General features: G+C 42.8%; 2 protein-coding genes across 17 annotated transcripts in view; one reads left to right on the top strand and one right to left on the bottom strand.

Moving 5' to 3' along the window:
• phf2 (PHD finger protein 2) overlaps positions 1-16,364 on the top strand; it is a 275,649-nt gene that overhangs the window by 118,218 nt on the left and 141,067 nt on the right. For all 6 annotated transcript variants that reach the window (XR_015866616.1, XM_088423749.1, XM_088423750.1 and 3 more), the window contains one exon: positions 12,062-12,178. Coding sequence is in view for 5 of the 6 variants with exons in the window: in XM_088423749.1 (XP_088279875.1) it covers positions 12,062-12,178 (117 nt within the window). In the remaining variant the exon portion in view is untranslated. The remainder of the gene's footprint in view (positions 1-12,061; positions 12,179-16,364) is intronic.
• LOC148417576 (uncharacterized) overlaps positions 1-16,364 on the bottom strand; it is a 41,412-nt gene that overhangs the window by 2,704 nt on the left and 22,344 nt on the right. For 5 of the 11 annotated variants that reach the window (XR_015866617.1, XM_088423776.1, XM_088423775.1 and 2 more), the window contains 2 exons: positions 4,491-5,587; positions 4,364-4,396 (listed from right to left, as the gene is read on the bottom strand). Coding sequence is in view for 4 of the 11 variants with exons in the window: in XM_088423776.1 (XP_088279902.1) it covers positions 4,364-4,396; positions 4,491-4,654 (197 nt within the window). In the remaining 7 variants the exon portion in view is untranslated. Of the gene's footprint in view, positions 1-4,304; positions 4,397-4,490; positions 5,588-16,364 lie in introns of all 11 variants that reach the window. The other 6 variants (XR_015866618.1, XR_015866622.1, XR_015866620.1 and 3 more) reach the window with 3 other exon arrangements.

Consider the following 16,364-nt stretch of genomic DNA (forward strand, 5'->3'; position numbering starts at 1 on the left):
CGGGCAGGGCTTTCAACCTCCCTTTTACTTATTAAGACACACAGGACTGGAACCTTTTATTGTTTTAATCTTCTAGAACTAGTTTTTCTTATTTTAGGTATCAGTGGCGCAAGCCTCTTGCTCCGCTTTCTATTTTGTCGTCTGGGCCTCGATTATTGTAATGGGATGAGCTAGAGGAGTGGGACTTCAGTTCACTGTTAACATCAAGTGCCTGTTGCAGCTAACAACAGCTCGTGTCTGACACAGGTGGTACAGGGACCGAACAACTTTGTGAAGGAAATCATATATTAGGTTTTTATCATTAAATGTTTATTTCTTGTCTAGAATAGCATGCATGGATATCTGGCCCAGCTGTTGGCAGTGCCCAGCTGGATGTTTTTGTTATGTTTTGTAATGTGCAGTGCTTTGCTAAATGGATAAAAAGCAGGCCGGCTGGGCTCCGGATGGTGTTGGCGAACATGAGAGTGAGAGCCAAGCCCTCCCTTTGCAGGCAAAAAAAAGTCAATCTTGGTTGGTCAGAATTACTATTGGTTCAACTGAATTTAAGGTGTGTCTTCCTTATGGACTCTCCTCTCCAGCAACCCCGAATAGACCTTATGCTGAGATGTGTTATCCCTCTCTAGTTGGAACAAACACTCTGGTCCCCTTTCTGTAACCCAATTACCACGCAATGTTGTAGAGGCATGTCGACCAGGAAGGCCGTACAACATCCAGAACCTTTAGGAACTCCAGTCGGATCTCCTCTACCACTGGGGCCTTGCCAGCAAGGAGTTTCTTGATTACCTCTGTGAATTCAACCCCAGGTATAGGAGAGCCCACCTCAGATATCCCAGACTCTGCTTCCTCAAAGAAAGATGTGTTGTTAGAGTTGAGGAGGTCTTCGAAGTATGCTGCCCACTGGCTCATGATGTCCCGAGTTGAGGTAAGCAGCGCTCCATCTCCACTGTACACAGTGTTAATGGTACACTGCTTTCACCTCATGAGAACCTGGATGGTGGACCAGAATCTCCTTGATGCCGTCCAGAAGTCGTTCCTCCTCGAACTTCTCGCCAATCAAGTTTTTGCCTCGGTGACCACCAGAGCCACATTCTGCTTGGCCAGTCAGTTTCTGTTAGCCGCCTCCAGAACCCACAGTCAAAAAAGGCTCAATGACTCTTTTTGGAGCTTGACGACAATCAGTGGGTTCAGGTTTTGTAGACGAACCCGTCCTATCAACCGCCTTGAAGTTGAAGTTTTTTTTTCCACAATGATGGTATGTTACATTTTGTTGTTTTTACATTGGTGTGCATCAAATAAATATGAACAAAAACATTTTGCAAAAACAGTCCTTGCATGTATTAGGCACCCACATTAACCATGACTCGTTTCACACCAAGTTGCTGAAAACCTCCAATGTATGCATCTTACATGATTGCATGACATGACTACACCTCCTCCAATAGTGAGGATCAACTGAACGTGAAGGAAACAACATTCATGTTAGGTTTGCACGCTAAGATGAAGAATCCAAACAAAACAGCCGAAACAAATTTAAACATTCCAAATTTAGATTATTAACAAAGGTAGCACATAGAACGTGAGAAAAACGTTCCAACAAATTGGTTGGAAATGTGCTGTTGCACCAAGGAACACTGGTAAAGGAACTGTTTGCAGCCACCAGTTTCACGACTATAGCAGTTAGGGTGCGGGATGTTGGGTTCTCGAATGGGTAACACATCTTTGAAGGGTGCAGCAGGGGTAATGGGTGACTCAGTAGAAAGGCCAGGAGTGGCTTTAAATGTCATCAATTGGGCACACATTTGCTCACATTGAAGCCCCAAGTTATTCATGGTGACATTCATTACATTAATGGCCTGCCTAAGCTCCAGTAATGCCTTTTCATGATGTCCCAAAAATGTATCTTGGTTAGAAGGCTCTACAAATTTACTCTGTCTCTGCAGGGCCCTTTTATTGTTTGGAATATTCTGTTAGGTTTGCACACTAAGATCATGGACCCAAACAAAACAGCAGAGATAAATCCAAACAATCCAAACTTAGTTTATTAACAAAGGGAGCACGTATAACATGAGCGAAAAGTGGAAATTTAAAGTGACGTCAGCTCTAAATGGTAAAAAATGGTTGAAAATGTGCTGCGGCAGATGGGAGGAGTGTGAAAGGGTCTAGAAGCCTAGAAGAAATAAAACTACTAAATGGAATCAAACAAAAGCAAGGCGAGGTAAAGTTATTCTAACTTAAAAAGTTCCTTGACAGACAATACTAAAGGGATCCAGAATTACTTATGAGCGTACCTGAGGCAACATGCGAGGAAACCTGGGAAATGGCAGCAAGGTACAATATTCCGGCAACCAGCTCCTCTCTTACACCGCTTAAGAACTAACGACAATTACCGACAGGTGTATTCTGATGACTCCTCCCATCTACCAATTGAGTAGCTGCAAAAGGCACACTTTTTTTTACCAAGCATTTCACGAACCATGTGCAGTCTGAACCATGGCAAATCTTCTAAACAGATCACGAAAAAGGATCATGTCTAATGAAATCTTGCACTCTTGAACACAATTGACCTATCATTCGAAAAACTTTTGGGTCCATCAGTGGCCGTTTGATTCTCATGTGTTTTCATGAGGCATAAAGTCCTAAATTTATGCATAGCAAACAATGGTTCAAAACCCCTTATTTCAAGCCTTGAAGAGCCACATAGACTGCCATGGAAAGAAAAGACTGAATGGTTTGTACCAATATCATATTTTAGGAGGCTCACTTTGAAAAACCATACCAGTGGTTGGAAAAAATTATGCTAATCATACATGGTGCATGAGTTGTCCCTAAACACAAGATAGAGACCAACACCAACAATGATCTCAAGTCCAGAGACTGTGCAATGTATCACTGCAGGGTGTTGCATAACCCGGTAGCAGGAATTGTGTTCCGGAACATCTATCCCAGACACGGATTAGAAGTCCCATAATCTATATGGCACACCAAAGATGGTTGGATCTTGTAGTGCTTCCAAATCCAGATTGACACACTGGTGATAGCCAAACAGCCTTACATGGCAGTAGTGGAAAACATCAAAAGACATCAATTGTGATATATATAGCAATCCCAAATGATAGCAGCATTTGGAAAGAAAAGAACACAAAAGCTAGAGAAGCAGGGGCAGCAGCTTTAGAAGGGAAGCTCTAACTTCTTTTCAACTTTATTTTTCGCAAGAGAAAATTGTCTTGGGCAGAAAGTGCATTTAGTCCTGAAGGAAATTCATATTTTTCAAATGCAATATATCAATAAAATAGTGTGTACGTTGAACTGTGTTATTCTAATAAAGATTGAGACGACGTAATGTCAGTATAAAGCAGATATGGTCCTGGCCCAGGGGAAATAAAGACAAGTCGGCACCTCCAAAAGGAACAGATGGCATCCCCCGACCAACATTCCACCATGGGCAAAAGGCTAGGTGTGGCCTTCAAGAGAAGATATCAGTCAGGGTTTTATGGTGCTCAGACTTCCTCCCGCTTCAAAGAATGGCCGGCAGAACAAAGACTTTTGAAGACACCATCCCCACGCAAACAGACCCCCACGCACGCACACACACACGCACACACCGACAGGCACGCACGCACGTGCACGCACACACACACACACACACTTGCATTCCACAGTGGGACTAGATGCCCCAAAAGGGTATAAGAACTGAATGTTGAAGGTGAAACGTTGCCATTTTCTGCTCCGACCCATGGCAGGACTGGCCCGAGGCCTCGTGTACTTTCCCACTCTGTCTGGATTAAATCAATTGTTTCACTATGTGGTGGTATGGGCGATCTTTCAACAAAAACGAACACGCTAGGAACTAGTTTAAGGCAAGAAGCTTTTTTCTAGATTCCTTCAGTCCACAGCAGCATTTAAAATATGCATCTAAAAAAATATCCATTTTGTCAAGCTCATTAGGGTTGATCCTAAGCTATTCCCAGGCCAGCCGAGAGACATGCTTTATCCAGTCTGTCCTGGGTTGTTATAAGAGTTTCCCCTCATTGGAACATGCCTAGAATACCTCACCAGCATCCAGGAAGCATTCTGATAAGATGCCCGAGCCAATTCAGCCAGCTCTGCTCAACGTGGTGTAGCAGCAGCGCTAGTCTGAGTCCGTCCCAAATGGTTAAGCTTCTCACCCTATATCTAATGGATAGCCTGGACACCCTGCGAAGAAAACTAACTTCAAACGCTTTATCAGTGATGTTGTTTTTTCAGTTCAAACCCACAGCTTGTGACCATAGAACACTGATTGACTGGTACATCAAAAGCTTCACCTTTGGGCTCATCTCTTTCTCAGACCAAAACAGAGGCAACATCACAGTAGATGCTCCACCTTTCAGGCTCCCGCTCCAGTTTGCTCTCACTCCTGCAAAGGTGAGCATGAAGTGGTAAATGAACACAAAGTATTAATAAATTGCCCTTCCTGGGCGCGCTTTATCCTTCAAGCTCGGGTCCTCTACCTGGGAGGGAGCTTAAGGGTTCTGCGCAGGATCTCAGCACTTCCTAGAATTGAACTCTTCTGTATGGAGACATCAGATCTTTTTCCAGGTATCTGCTGGAGCCTGCATCCAGATCGGGTATCACTACTGATTCCGCTGTCTTTACCCTCCACATTTTCTATCATTCTTCAGTGCTTGGTACCTTTCTAGCTTTTCATGTTTTTTTTTTTTTTTTGCTGTTGCTGTTGATGTTGCTACCACTTGTTGCTGCCACAACAGCTATCACAACTGCTGTCTTCTGATGTTTATCCATCACTGCTACATCAGGCTGGCTGGCTGGCTATCACCAATTGGTCTGGATGGGTTCCGCGACCATAGGGAGGTGCCTGCCATCTTGATTCTGGGACCTTCAATCCATATTTGGACAAATGTTGGAACACAACTCCTTCCACCTGGTCTGTGGTAGCCTGGTGGTTATGTGTGATAGAGCCCTTGGTGCATTTTCAGGACCTTTCTTCTCTGTATTAGTTGCTTTCATCTTTCCAGGGGCCATGGAGCTATGCCAGCAAGGTATCTGATTCTTGGCAATGCATATGTGTTTATGGCATGGAACCTATTCTTACTGTTCAGTTGACTATTCAGGATTGGCCTTACCCGCCTTATGTATTTGGCCACGGCTGCCCTCCGTGATGCCCCCTCATGATTGCTATTTGCCTGTGGAATTCTATGGTACGTGTTGCTGTCCTGTTTGTCTGCAATGTTACATTCAGGTCGTTCAATTGCCTCGGTTATGATTACCCTCCCGGGCCTTCATATTATTCGCCCACACTTATACAATTCGAAGGACATTCAAATGTAATTGCTTTTGAGGTGCATCAGGGAATCTATTTCATATTCGTCTCAGCTTGATGTCATCCAATTTGAGGAGGGGTTTGATTCTTGTTCTGCTTTTGAACCAGTATCTGAAGGCCCTCTTAGTTATTGTCTGAAGTGGGTTCAGCCCTGTGCAGAACTACAGCTGGTAAAGGGCATCTCCTTGGAATATGTAACATATAATGATCACTTGTGAAATTGGCTCCAGGGTTGTCTTCAACAGCCTCCGTGACCACTGAAAGTCTCTGAAACACATAGAGTTTTGGGGAGATAAATAATACAAGTTTTTATGAAGCAATACAAAACATGCACTGAATGATAATACCTAACTTGTAATTGTGTAGTTCCTTAAAGATGCATTTGCTTATGGAGGAAATGATAATTCAACCATCTTGTTGAAACCAAATTAAATAATGACCTTAAAAATGGTAATGTCCTGGAAGTGAATTTCAAGATTATGCAGTTGCTGCCCTCTTTCTGTCTATAGATTTTGACTAAAGCGATTAATAATGAGTTGCCCATTGAGGGCCAGGCATCACCCCAATCTGATCCTGAAGATTCTGTTTCACTGGCTCAGGTCCCCTCACAAAGTTTAGAGATCTTCAGAAAGAAAGCCTTCTACACCGCTAAACCCCAAAGACCACCTAAATCCCCAAAGATTCCCAAGGATCTAAAATCCCCAAAAACATTAAAAGGCATAAGAAGAAAATGAAAAATTTACAAGATTCACCCTAAACTAAACCCTCTAGTTTCAAAGCTATGGAATCCTGCGCAAAGAATATCTTGAGTGTGATGGACCAACCAACAAAGGTAAGCATATTCAATGGCATTTGATGATTATGTAAAAAAGACAGCAGACACATGGACAAATGTGGTACGCTTCGCTTCTGGTATAGAAATAAAAAAAGGTCTTAAAAATTAGGGTAAGAATGCATTTGGTTCAACACAGCTTTGTGTATGTGTGTGTGTGTGGGATGTGGTGTTGTAAAATCTGTAGTATACCGCATAGATTAGATTTGAATGATAGACAAAAATGTAAAATTTGAGATTTCTCCAAAAATAATCTTAAATTCTGTTATTCTCATAAATACTCTCATAGTACTCTCTCGTTCTTCTCATACAATTTCTATGTGTAGTTGATGTTTTTGAAAATATGTCATTAGTAGACTTAGTAGACAGTGTTTGTAGTCAGCTGCTAGCTATAGTGCGTCTCAGTAGCTCGCTATAAAATAACCTGGCCGCAGATCCCCCCTTCTAGCCCCCGTGTTACGAACTTAATCCGTTCAGCGGCTACGCTCATAACTCGAACTGCTCGTATGCTACCGGTCCCCTTGTGATGCCACAATATATATATATATATATATATATATATATATATATATATATATATATATATATAAAATGGTAGAACTTGGAGTGATTATTGATTTTCTAATAAGACGACAAACCATTAATATTGCAACTCTAAAAATAAATAAAGCTTTAGGCAGTTCTACTTTGTTAAATAACTTCTTATTTACAAAATTTCATAATTCAAAATGTTTCATTTTTTTCAGAATTGATGATGCATGAGTGTTTTTCATGTTTGATGTGAAATATTACTATATCAATTCCAATACATAAGCATGCTTCTGTTTTCATTCTAATTCCCTTACTGGGTACCCACAATGATCTAAACCGGTGCTTCTCAATTAGTGGGACGCGCCCCCCCTGGGGGGCCAGGTGATGCCGGGGGGTGGCGTGGATGACCCCGGGGAAAAGGCTTTGTTTTTGTTATGTGAAGTGTAATTGCAATAAAATAAGAAATGTCATCCTTTTTTTTTTTTTAAATTTCAGACACTTTGATGCACTTCTTTTTTCTGTTTGAACCCGTGCTGTAACCCGTATAAATGCTGTAAAAAAAATTAGCAGTTGTTGAAAGTTGATTTAGATGCTTTTTTTCCTTTTATGTTTAAAAGGGTACAGGTTTAGGTATGTATATATGTGATCCCTCGTTTTTCATGGTTAATGGGGACCAGAAGCCCCCTGCGAAATAGCGTCCCCACTTTTCAAATTTAAAAAATTAATTTCATATAAAAAAACAAAAAAAAATTGTAAAGTCTTCATGCTGTGTTGTTGTATGTGTTTTAGACTGTATTTAAAAAAAAAGTTAGTTTAGATCCTCCATGCACCTGCAAGCCTCAAGCTCTGCTCTGCAGTTGTTCTCAAATTGTCTACTTTCAGGAGGAAAAAGATGTTTCCCCATCATCAAGTTATGGGCAAAATATATATTTTACCTTACCTTTCAAAAATTGAGATGTCAGGCAAATGACAGAAAAAATGGCTGTAAACAAAATTTTTAATTGCACATAAACTTGATTTGACTAAAAAAATTGAAAACATTGAAACTTTAATTTTCATCAGTTTAAACAAAATTTATGTAAACAGAAGCTTTATTTTCACTTGAACTCTAATTTAAAAAACCTGAAAATTTTAAAACTTTAATTTTCATCAATTTTTTATTTGAAAAAAAGGGTAGCTTTAATTCCACCTAATTAAAACACACACACGCAAAACATTGAAATTCTAATTTTCATCAGATTAGATTGATGCAACAATGGATGCAAATGGGCCGAAAGTGAGATGAACCCACTCCACAAAAAAACCTGTCTCGTTACCCAGGCTTTTGCATCCACATCACCGAAAGGATCTCTCTCAGCGCTTTACGGGAAGTGTTGAGCGTTAGCGCTTTAGCATATTAGCGATGTCAGCTTTCCCATGTCGTAGCACAGAATGAATACAAGCCCTCCTCTTAAATCTCACAAACCACCCGCGTCTTTATTCCAAAAGGTAAGAGAATCACCTATGACCCCCCCCCCCAAAAAAAATATATAAATAAAAAAAATAAAGGATTGCTGTTCTCGCCTGACTGACCGAACAATTTGTCATTAACGTCAAGCAGCACACCTACAAGACTTAGATACCAATGAGGAGTCAATTTTAATTTCTGAGTGGAAGTGGGTTCCAACTCGTGCCCTCATTGGTCAATTGCTACCTGCTCTTAGTTAGACATCTGAGCAACTGGGCCTATCGCGATCCCGACTACATACAGCAAGACATGTAAAGAAAGGCATAAAAGTACGGTTACAGTATAAGGTGTGATAAGTGAAGGTAATTTCAGTAAATATGTGTACTGTAGTAATATTTTCAGTTTTTCACTTATTGCAGGGTGGGTGGAAAGTTTTCGGTCCCCATTAATCACAAAAAACGAGGCATCACTGTTTATACTTTCAGGCTGACCCCAAAAATTGAAACTTTTTTATGTTTTTGGTATGTGGACGGAGGCCAGAGTGCCTGGAGGGAATGCACATGGGCTCAAGGAGAACATGCAAACATCCACACAGGAAGGCCAGCACGAGCTGGAATTGAACTCGGGACTTTGAGCAGTGAGGAAGAGGTGCTAACCACCCTGTCACTGTGCCGCCCATTTATATAGCAAACCTTTATGATGAACAAAATGCTTAGATCTGGTTTTCCCTTGCCCGGACACGAGTCACCAGCACCCCCCTCTGAAGCCAGGCCTGGAGATTACCCTGCACTGCATAGAACCCCGCTCTTCCTGTCAGTACTCTCCCAGATTCTCTTGTGACCACATGCCAAGCATTCCAGCAACAACCACCCGCCTGAGTGCTGACTATTCAGACGTGCTCATGTATTGACCCTGCCACTTTGTGCATGTGCCTTGACCCTGCGTGTCCTCAACCACCCACCCGCCCGCCTGATGCCTTGGTAAGGAGATTGGGACCACCTGTCTGTCTACACTGCCATCAGGTCATCCTTACCAAACCATCTGCCCTGGCTTAATTCAGTCTGCGAACCTCTTCCTCCTCACGCTCCTCCTCAAGCTTTGTAAATGATGTCTATAATGTTTTGTCTTTGTCCATCTTAATGACATCCTAGTATTCTCCTGAACACTGGAAGAGGGTTGTCTACAGAGTTCTGCAACCTCTGCTGGAGAACACTTAGCACGCCAAAGCAAAGGAATGTAAGTTCAACATTTCATCGATCTCACTCCTGGGGTACATTATTTCCAAGGACTTCATGAGTATCCTGGCCTGTGCCCGAGACCAGGACACAGCTCTAACGTTTCCTCAGATTTGACAACTTTTACAGACGCTATATTAGAAATTACAGTGCGCGATGGCAGTGGCACACACATTGCTCACCAGCCCCAAGGTCACCTACAGCTGAAGACACATTTTGGACGCTTAATGAACCGCTGCACTTAAGCCCCCATCATTCAGATGCCTTATCATGAGCATAAGTTTGTCATACAAGTGTATGCCTGATACTGGGGTTGGGGCTGTCCTGTCTCAGCGGTTTCTGAAAGGCAAGAAGCTTCACCTATTCACTTTCTTATCCTGTCACCTCTCCCCCACATAGAGAAACTATGACATTGGGAACCACAAACTGCTAGCAGTCAACGTTGCCCTGGAGTGGAAGCACAGTTAGAGGGGACCAAGCTACTTTTCCTCATGTAGACTAACCACAAAAACTTGGAATACATCTGGTCAGCCAAAAGCCTAAACTCAAGCCTTTTGGGCACTGTTCTTTACTATTTTCAACTTCACTCCCTCCTGTCATACTAGATCCGTAATGTTAAGCTAGATGCCCTCATCAGGCAGTTTCCAGGAACTTTCCAGGAGAGAACAGTGCAAGCAAGGAGCCTGCCTCTTCCATGCATCATTGGCATGGGAGATTGACGAGAGAGTCTACTGCCTGACTGCCCTAAGGCACTTGGCTTCACAAGACCCATCCTTCTGGTCCACCCAGCTCCTGTGGTCTGAACTCTTTGACTCTTCGATACTGGCATCTCTCCTTTTAAATGCATATAAAGCTATCAACCCTCATTGTGCCTGGTTCTAGACAAAGATGCCTCCTGCACCTCAGACCTCACCTTTGCCTGGCTGTGCTGGCGACCTGGGCTCGTACTTGTTCGGCTCTGCTGTGCGCGGTGAACAATACACCTGAACTGCCAACAGGCAGCACACCCCAACTCTGGCCTACTTGGTGAGGCAGAAAGTCTAGTTGTCAACCCGGGTTCTGCCTCTCCAACAAGCTGCCTCATTGGGCCCTTTCCCATCGAGAGGGTGGTAAACCCAGAGTGCGCCTCGTTCTACCTCGCTTCATGTGGGTCCACCCGATCTTCCATATTTCTCGGCTCAAGTCTGCGGTTGTGAGCCTCCTGGTCTCTGCTATCTCGCCACCTCCTCCTCATCTAATAGATGGAGCCCCGGCTTTCACGGTCACCAGGGTAGAGACTTCTTGTACCTGTTAGATTGGGAATGGTATAGGCCTGAGGAGCAGTCCTGGATGTCATCCCGGCAGGTATTGGATCCTACATTGGTTGCTGACTTCCATTGCCTTCACTCAGATCAGCCTTCCATGTTGTCCACGTCTCGTTGAGCCGCCCAGCATGCTGCCTGGCCTCCCGCCCGTTGAGGTACCCGGACTGTCAGCCTTCCGTCCCACCTGATGGTTCTTTTGGGGACGTCAGGGGCTGTCCTTCAGGGGGGGATTCCGTCACAGCCTGTCAGACCAGCCACTTAACTCACTTTCTCACAAGGGAGTTCAACCACATTCCAGTCAACCAGTCCCAACTACCACCAGCTGCGACCAATTACCCTGCACTGCATAAAACCCTGCCTCTTCCTTTCAGTACTCGCCACATTGTCTTGCTAAGCATTCCAGCAACTACCCTCGTCTGCCTGCTCGTCTGTCGACCCTTCCTGTGCCTGACCATTTGCCTCCTCTCCGACCACTCTTGCCTGCCTCTCTGCTGCCTTGGTAAAGAGACTGATTCTACCTGACAGTCCATGTTTCCATCAGTCAACACTACCAAACCATCTGTCCCAGCCTTATTCAGTCTATGAGCCTCCTGCTCCTCTGCCAATAAGTGCAAGCCAGCATTTCCTGCCTTGAATATAAATAAAGACAGTACTGACTCAAACTGCACATGCTCTTGGGTCTGCTCTTCCTATATAAATAGGTAGTCACATGAAATGTTGTTTACTATAACGGCATGGCTTTTTATGGATAATTAGTCAATTATTTTGCTTCATACAGTAAGTGGGGTTGGAACCATCAGTTGTATTTTGCAAAGATTAGGTCAATACACACGCACCAGTCAGTCCTATTGGGTAACTGTTAAAACCCGTATTATGGGCAACTGTTATAATTCTTATTATGGAATGATCCATTCAAACAAATAAAGAACAATGAGTGATCATCATTAAAAAATTGAAAGAAGTGTGTTCAAGCCTTTGGCCCGCAAAATATATAGTGATCTATTTCTGTCATGAATGTCCGCGAGTATAGATATTTTGACTCCTTTTTGTAGGTGACAAAATGTTTTACATCTCTGGAAGTTTTAAATGTTTTCAGGGAAAACGTGTGATAAAAATGTATCCTAAAGATAAAATTGAAAGTAAAATGTCAACATACTCAAATATGCCAATCACTGTGTAATTTTGTTTTTGATTATTGATGATTATTATTACTGATACACTAATACAAAGCTGTATGAAATTGTGCTCTCACAATGAGTGAAGGGAATATTCAGAAGCTGGCGTTGTTAAAATTTTTTTGAAGTATAGTTAGCAGTTGTGCTTTACTGTTCTTTGTCTCATTTACCTACAAGAGAGTTTTTATTATATAGTAAGTATTTTCATTTATTCCAGGGTGTGAAGAATATTGTCACAGTGTCAGAAAAGGAAACCTTCCAAAAAAATAATGTGCAAAAGTTGGGAACAAGCAAGCGGAATAAAAACAAGGCTGAAACAAAATGGAAATACAAGGTAAGATGTATTTATATACTAGTTTTATTTACGCTCATTTTTTACATTTTTATTATTGTATTTGCTGTACAGATATGATGCCCTTATTTATACAGCTGCAATAGTTTACTCATAACCTGTGCTTACATGGTCAGAAAAAAAGAGTTACTAAGTTACGAGTTTTTGCCTGTTAAGTGCCAATGGCCTGTCACAAGGGCACAACCTTCAATTGTACCCCTTACAACAGGAAACTTACTGGAACACTAAATTTTCTTCTGTTTCCAAACATTTTTTTTAGCATCATAGAGTGTAAGATAATGTATATGCTCTCCAAACAAATACTGGATGTACTGCATCCTATGGTCAGTGATAACAGTAACTGGTAAGGCATTAACACACAAGCCAATACTGGCAACTAATTTGAGGAGATAATAATCTAATATTTTAACTAACCCATATGGTAATCTGATTCAAGTTATTAATGTTTCAGTTTATTATTTAGAAGCAAAAATAAGTTGGTAAAAATTTAAACTGTAGTGTCTCCCTTCAAAAAAGGCAATGACAGACAAGGGTTAAAGTTAAAGGATAAATTTCCACTGATTTTCACACGTTTGGTAATTTTTTTTCTCGATATTCAATCTGTCCAATGAGGGAGTACAGAAGGATGGTGTCGCGCTCAGGAATCATTTGGTGATCTAACTCTGCAGTTTCTACCCAGAAATTGCCATTTGGCAGCTGAATTGAGCAATATGGTGGCATCGGTGTTGCCATTCGAATCATCACACAGATTTTAACACAGGTCTGACACATGTCAGGCAATCAGTCAGACAAATAAACAGATCAATACTTTGTTTGGAAAAGTAGATTTTGGGGCAACCCTGTACTAAAGAGTCATCAATCAGTTAATGAAATTATTTAGGTAAATTCACGTGTTACAGGCATGATGGAAATACATTGAAAAAAAAAACAGCAACATAAACTTCCTCGTGGGTGAGATAGTCTAAACACAGGTTTCTTTGTTCTGTTATGTACTTTTTTTATACAGTTTGGGAGGCAATTTACATTACTAGCCAATACAAAACTCACCTGGAACATGCAACTTATTACAGTGTCTTCAAATGTAAGCTTTTCTTATTGCTCCATTTTTCAACGACTTTGCATATTTCCTTTTTACTTTTTCTTCTACAAACCACCATATTTTTGCCATTGCAGGCTTATTTTGATTGGTAAAGAGCACTCGGTATGCGGTATGAGATGCTGATCCTCATCCGAATAGGGTAGAGTGCCCATTCCGGGTCAGGGATGAGATCTTGTCCCAAATGGCTGGATGAGTTCAAGTATATGGAGCTGTGAGGTACTCTCGAAAAAATAAGATCCTGGATATCCATCCATCCATCCATCCATTTTCTAGAGCCGCTTATCCCCACAGGGGTCGGAGGCTTGCTGGCGCCTATCTCAGCTGGCTTCGGGCAGTAGGTGGGGGACACCCTGAACTGGTTGCCAGCCAATCGCAGGGCGATCCTGGATACAAGCTACTGAAATAGGTTGCCTCTGCAGGGTGCCTAGGTCCTCCCTTGTGCGATAGGTTGAGAAGCTCGGTCATTCGGTAGGGGCTCAGACTCGAGCCCTAGCTCCTCCGCGTTGAGAGGAAACAATTGAAATGGCTTGGGCAACTGGTTGGGATGCCACCTGGATAACTCCCACGCGAGGTGTTCCTGGCATGTCTCACCAAGACTTGGCTGGGAAAAGGGAAGTCTGGGCTTCCTTAATAAATGTGCTGCCCCCAAGACCCGTCCCCGATAAGCCGTAGATAATAGATGGATATAAGCTCTAGATAATGCATGATGGAATTCTTTTCAAGCATGCTGGAGAACAGGGCGCTGATCAATGTGTGCAGTCTTTTTCCTTCTAATGCATAAAAAAGTGGAGTTGGCCATTTAACTCATAGTTGGTAATACACAGTTGGCCATAATAAAAGAAAAAAACACACATGTGGATAACAATGAATGAGTATCTAAGTCAGGAGTCACCAACCCAGGTGTCCAATGGCACCACCAACCACTTGGGCCTGATCCAAAAAAAGCTCAGCAGGGGTGGGATATTTCGATTGTTTTGGAAGATTGTCTATGTTGTCATTTGAAAATGTAAACTGACAGATTTATTGAAATACTGTAGTTATTAACATTGGTATTTATCTGTTTCCTAATTAATGTGGGAATCATTACCTTTATCTATGGCTTCAAATATTTTAATGTTAGTGAATAATAATAACAAATGACAATAACATAGGATTAAAGGTACTGTACAAAATCTCAAATCCACTGTTCATATTTAAGAGCCATTCAATAGGCTCAATTCATCTGTGAATAGCATAAATCATTACTAAGTGCTAAGCTAACATTTGGCTTATAAAGGTTTGGTGTTCCCTGATCTAAATTCCAGAGCAGCTTTTGATTGATTGATTTTTTTATTGAACATTATATATATATATATATATATATATATATATATATATAACAAGCACAATAAAATAAAATGTGAACGCAAACAAAAAACACAAAAGGAAGCAAATAAGAGAATTGCTAGATATCTTCAAAAGGAAGTAGGAAGAAGTTTAGAACTTATCTAGTCCTACTCCTTGGATTCTATTTACTGAGATATTAATATATTGTTTCACATCACAAAAACATTCATATAAATAAGCTAATGTAGTTCATTCATGCAGTTGTATTTCCATATGACTATATATGCTTACACTTACAACAACACCACGGACCTCCAGGAGTACACTGACGTTGTCACTGCTTACATCACAAAATGTATTGACGATGTGACAGTGACAAAGACCATCTCTGTTCGGGCCAATCAGAAACCATGGCTGACAGGAGAGGTCCACAGGCTGCTGAAGGCTCGTAATGCTGTCTTCAGGGGAGGGGACGAGGAAGGCCTGAGGAGAGCTAGGGCTAACCTGTCACGTGGAATCAGAGAGGCCAAGAAGCAGTACTCCAGGAGGATAGCTCATCACTTCAGCGAAAGCAGGGATGCACGGAGCCTGTGGCGGGGGATACAGATGATCACGGACTACAAGCCCCCATCACAGAGTTGTGACAGCTCCACTTCTCTGCTAAATCTTCTAAATGACTTCTTCGCTCGCTTTGAGGCACTAAACAACACGTCGGCACAGAAAACATCACCTCCTCCTGGCGAACAGGTGTTAACACTGTCCCCTGACGCCGTGAGAAGGACATTTAGCAGAGTCAACGCCCGCAAAGCCTCTGGTCCTGATAACATCCCGGGACGTGTTCTGAAGGACTGTGCTGGAGAGCTCACAGATGTCTTCACAGACATTTTTAACATCTCCCTGAGCCAAGCTGTTGTTCCCACCTGCTTCAAGACCACCACTATCATCCTGGTCCCGAAGAAGTCATCACCCTCAAGTTTCAACGACTACCGTCCGGTAGCACTCACTCCCATCCTCATGAAGTGCTTTGAACGGCTAGTGCTGAAACACATCAAAACTGTCCTCCCACCCTCCATGGACCCCTTCCAGTTCGCGTATCGGTCGAATCGCTCGACTGACGACGCCATCACCACCACCCTCCACTCAGCCCTCACCCATCTGGACAATAAGAATTCCTACGTCAGAATGCTGTTCATCGACTTCAGTTCAGCCTTCAACACAATCATCCCCCAACAGCTCATCATTAAACTGGACCAGCTGGGGATCAACACATCACTCTGCAACTGGCTGCTGGACTTCCTGACTGGGAGACCTCAGGCAGTCCGGGTCGGCAAAAACACATCCAGTACGACCATATTGAACACTGGGGCACCCCAAGGATGTGTGTTAAGCCCCCTCCTCTTCACTCTGCTGACCCACGACTGCACAGCTCTGCACAGCTCCAATCTCCTCGTCAAGTTCGCTGATGACACAACTGTGGCGGGCCTCATCAGCAACGACGACGAGACCATCTATCGGAGCGAGGTGAGCCGCCTGGCCCTGTGGTGTGACCGCAACAATCTCTCTCTAAACATAGAGAAGACGAAAGAGATTGTTGTGGACTTCAGGAGAACACGCCCTCAGCATGCGCCCCTGACCATCAACGGTGCTGTGGTCGAGAGGGTGAGCAGCACCAAGTTTCTGGGGGTGCATGTCACTGAGGACCTCTCCTGGACCACCAACACCGCATCACTGGCAAAGAAAGCC

Source organism: Hippichthys cyanospilos, chromosome 9 (genome assembly GCF_059441005.1).
Source record: "Hippichthys cyanospilos isolate Australia breed blue-spotted pipefish chromosome 9, RoL_Hcya_1.0, whole genome shotgun sequence".
NCBI classification, from domain to species: Eukaryota; Metazoa; Chordata; class Actinopteri; order Syngnathiformes; family Syngnathidae; genus Hippichthys; species Hippichthys cyanospilos.